This window comes from Rasamsonia emersonii (assembly GCF_000968595.1).
Source record: "Rasamsonia emersonii CBS 393.64 chromosome Unknown ctg1118621760540, whole genome shotgun sequence".
In the NCBI taxonomy this organism is placed as follows: Eukaryota; Fungi; Ascomycota; class Eurotiomycetes; order Eurotiales; family Trichocomaceae; genus Rasamsonia; species Rasamsonia emersonii.
In genome coordinates, this window is record NW_013562921.1 from 1 (window position 1) to 3,511 (window position 3,511).

General features: G+C 43.9%; 7 protein-coding genes across 7 annotated transcripts; 5 read left to right on the forward strand and 2 right to left on the reverse strand.

The window, feature by feature from the left end:
• Window positions 1–416: 416 nt before the first annotated feature.
• T310_7430 (uncharacterized protein) lies at window positions 417–695 on the forward strand (the record flags this gene model as incomplete). Its single annotated transcript, XM_013469768.1, has 1 exon — window positions 417–695. A coding segment is annotated over one exon (279 nt), but the record flags the coding sequence as incomplete, so codon positions are not given.
• Window positions 696–870: 175 nt separating this feature from the next.
• Window positions 871–1,146, forward strand: T310_7432 (uncharacterized protein; the record flags this gene model as incomplete). The annotated part of the gene is made up of 1 exon (XM_013469769.1): window positions 871–1,146. A coding segment is annotated over one exon (276 nt), but the record flags the coding sequence as incomplete, so codon positions are not given.
• On the forward strand, window positions 953–1,291 carry T310_7433 (uncharacterized protein; the record flags this gene model as incomplete). Its single annotated transcript, XM_013469770.1, has 1 exon — window positions 953–1,291. A coding segment is annotated over one exon (339 nt), but the record flags the coding sequence as incomplete, so codon positions are not given.
• A 223-nt stretch (window positions 1,292–1,514) lies between these two features.
• Window positions 1,515–1,808, forward strand: T310_7434 (uncharacterized protein; the record flags this gene model as incomplete). Its single annotated transcript, XM_013469771.1, has 1 exon — window positions 1,515–1,808. A coding segment is annotated over one exon (294 nt), but the record flags the coding sequence as incomplete, so codon positions are not given.
• T310_7435 (uncharacterized protein) lies at window positions 1,717–2,070 on the reverse strand (the record flags this gene model as incomplete). The annotated part of the gene is made up of 1 exon (XM_013469772.1): window positions 1,717–2,070. A coding segment is annotated over one exon (354 nt), but the record flags the coding sequence as incomplete, so codon positions are not given.
• A 180-nt stretch (window positions 2,071–2,250) lies between these two features.
• On the reverse strand, window positions 2,251–2,721 carry T310_7436 (uncharacterized protein; the record flags this gene model as incomplete). The annotated part of the gene is made up of 1 exon (XM_013469773.1): window positions 2,251–2,721. A coding segment is annotated over one exon (471 nt), but the record flags the coding sequence as incomplete, so codon positions are not given.
• On the forward strand, window positions 2,545–2,823 carry T310_7437 (uncharacterized protein; the record flags this gene model as incomplete). The annotated part of the gene is made up of 1 exon (XM_013469774.1): window positions 2,545–2,823. One exon carries the CDS (start codon window positions 2,545–2,547, stop codon window positions 2,821–2,823), a length of 279 nt encoding a protein of 92 aa, XP_013325228.1.
• Window positions 2,824–3,511: the final 688 nt, after the last annotated feature.

Consider the following 3,511-nt stretch of genomic DNA (forward strand, 5'->3'; position numbering starts at 1 on the left):
TCGGATGCCATTTTTTCTGCGATACGGGGGTAATCTCGATATCGGCACAGACATAGGCTATAATTTCCTAATTAGAAAGTCAGAAGAACCTCAGATATGACAAATTCAGTAAAAAATCGATGGGATTTGGTGAGAAAAATCAGTATTTTGGTGGTTTGGAGGGCTTCCGATACAAAAGTTGCAATTTTTTGAGGTTTTGGGGTGCCAAGACTGCACCAAATTTTGCATAACGTAAAATTGATTATGTAATCTCACGATCACACTCCAAGAACTATGAGGCATGAGAAAGTGAACGAGATATTTTTTTGTTCCATCAACTAGGAAACAACATGGCGGGATTTCAAGGCATCATTTATATGGTCATCAATACACTGAACAGTATTGTCCACATCATGCAAGTTCACTTAAATATATAGGGCACGATTTCAAAACTGCATAGAGTAGGGCGTTCTAATAACAAAATCAATGCTTTCAAATGGTCCTATCATGTAATTAAATTGACGTTTCGGTTCCTACAGTCTCCTGAAAGAAGCTTATGTCTCAGCCAACTTCCATTAGGTAGGAAAAGATGCATTTTTCAGGCATATCACACGATTTTTGTCTGTATATACAATTTGATCGCCGCTCAATGTTCAATAAAGCAGACAAGTCACATTATTGATTACTGTCGAAGTTGCTCCACTGAGAACTCTTGAAGTTCTCCTAGCTTTTTCCCCGATTTGAAAAAGTAGACCGCTTAAAGTGCTCCCCTTCTAATTCAAGGCTCTTGTTACCTTCCACCTAACTTCTGGTCGGCTTGGTAGCCAATTGTCTAAGTCGTTCCACTGAGAATTCTTCAAGCTTTTTGGAATTCTCCCCCAAGGCCCGTAGCTTAGAAGAATAGAACTCCCGAAGACATGTCTCCCAGCGCTTGACTTCTTTGTCAACACTCGCGAGGGTTGCGTCCATGTAATCGTCTCTTCTGGGCAATGGTGCATCCGGAGTAACTACCCCCTCCCTGATCAACAAAGTAATGAGATCCTCCAGGCGATTAAGGAGCTCATCCATTCCTGGATGCCTTCTCCCACGATATCGTCTGCTCGAGGCAGCATTTCTTGCCCTCTTTTCTTGCGAAAGTTTGGACCCTGTTTTCAGGTCGATATCTAGTAGAATAAAAGAGGACGAATCCCTGCTATGTATCAGTAGAAATACACACAAAGGAAGAATCTTGAGACATACATTATTCTTCGATGAATTTCCTTTATCAAGACTCTCGGTCGAAATTATGTTTTGGGAGGAAAATGTCTCTTGAGTAGGAAGAACTTTGCATGCATATACAGTCGAAACCAATATTCAAAGTCTCGAGGGGGGTATCTTATAGATAGGAATGTCCCGTCAATCATGACTATGAACAGCGAAAGAAAGTACCTGTGATGGAAGTTACAAATCGGTAGCTACGCTAGTCGTGTACAAGACGGGAAGCCATCTCATACATTAGAAAGATGCTATTCAAATAAATCTAGACTTTGTTCTGAAGATCTCTCGGCCAATGGCTCAGTTCATCTGGTTCGGACACGGGAGAGAAACTGAGTAGGAAAGCCTTTGATGGCCTGGAAATACCGGGGTATCAAACGACTGTAGGGCATTTGGTCTGTTGTCTTGGCGCTGATCTCGAGGAGACGATCCCATGCGAAAAACTGGAAAAGAAGTCGTTATTACCTAGATACCTTGGTCGGATCAAGGCAATGCTACGCGGTCAATTTGGCTTATGCACTGGTGCCGAGTTGCTATTGGGAATCCGCAGTTGCCAACCGGCCGACTGTCCCTAGGAATCATCACAGCTAGCATCAGATAGACGGCTTCTTTACTTCGGACGGGAGACTTCGCTCCACACGAACACCCTGTCGGCTGCGACACCCTCTTGCGTAAGGTTTCGGTGGCCGTCTCTCCTGAATCTGCCGTAAGATTGGACCCCTGCTCCGTACGTATATGGTGTATCGACCCGGTTATCGAATGGCTTGTGCGCCAATGTACACCGGAAAGTCCGAGTGCCATCGTATCACGGCTCATTCTGTTTAACGAGGATCTATCTTATATTTCTACAAACCATGAATGACGAAGAGACGAAGAAATAACAGGATGTAGTGAGACAAGCATTTCCCTATCTCAATCATGACAGCTGCTATAGAGCCATCTCTGAACGGAGTTCTTAGACATGAGGATCACGACGTGCAGGTCCATAAATGCAGCCGATATATTTGGAATTTTTAATTAGGAGGATGCAGGCGCCTGGTGCCTCAATTGCGAGAGTTGCTCCATCAGCGTAACCAGATCCGAGCCACGTGGTTCCTGATTTAGTTTCTCAAGCTCAGTGAGAATTAAATCCTCATGATACTCCTCAACCCAATGAATTTCATCAATAATGCGGGATTTGGATTTGTTGATAAAGTCAACGCGGCGTGGAGAGCCTTGTCCCGCAGGAAAGTGGCCACCGTCGCACAGATATGAAACAATTCGATGTTCAAGAAGATCAAGAAGCCCTTTCTTATCGGTTTGCATTAGTAGCTGTCGTCTCAATGGTATTATGGCGTTCCGGCGTTCGCGATATGCTCGACTGGGCTCTGCATTCGCTCGATATCTTGCCTGAGGTCTCGCACAACCAGAGGGATCAATGTGAACCGGTATTTGGGAGTCCCTTATAGCGTCAATAAATTTCAAGTGGATAGAGAAAACAGATGCTGCTCACATCTTCCAGTGAAGATTTGTAACAGATGGAGAGTTCGTGGTTTCAGAAGAATTCTTGACAGAGTGGACAGCAATGGCATGAATGAACTGAAATATTGAATACCAGCTTCGAGATGTTCGGGTATCCTGAGTTGACTTAGTAGGAAGTATGGGCAATTTAATATCAAGAGTCTTCACTCCATAATCAAATTAAGAGGGCAGAGAAATATATTCTCGGTTCCCTTAACTAAGACAAATAAGGACAGCACCATGCTTCACATACAACATCCAATAAAAGCCATGGCACGTAGCAGGCACCAAAGAAAAATTTTGACCTATGGAAGCCGCTAGGAGGAATATCCGGACAATTTCGTCTCCCACAAGAGTATAATGGATGGTAGGATTTTCTGCACGGCGCTCTATCAAGACTCTAGATTGCGTATCCAATAGCTACAAAGCAACATTTGCACATTCATTGCTATGCTAGTGACATCCATCAATATCCACAAGAAATGTAATATCAAATTTGTCGCGACTGGGTTCGCACGGAAGTTTGTGTTCAGCATATTCCACTGGATGAAAGCAAGACACCAGCACATGGCTTCTCCCTGAGTCGCTCTAATGCTTTTCCACGGAGAGCTGGCAGGGGATCATCAGGAAACTCATGACCTTCATGCTTTTGCCGTGCAATTTCCTGAAGCTTACTGATGTCCCACTTAGCCCTCATGACTGCAACTTGTGCCCAAGGCATTAATTCGAATTCTGTCCAAGGAATTCGTTCGAATCCAGAGCGGGAGTAAATATTAAT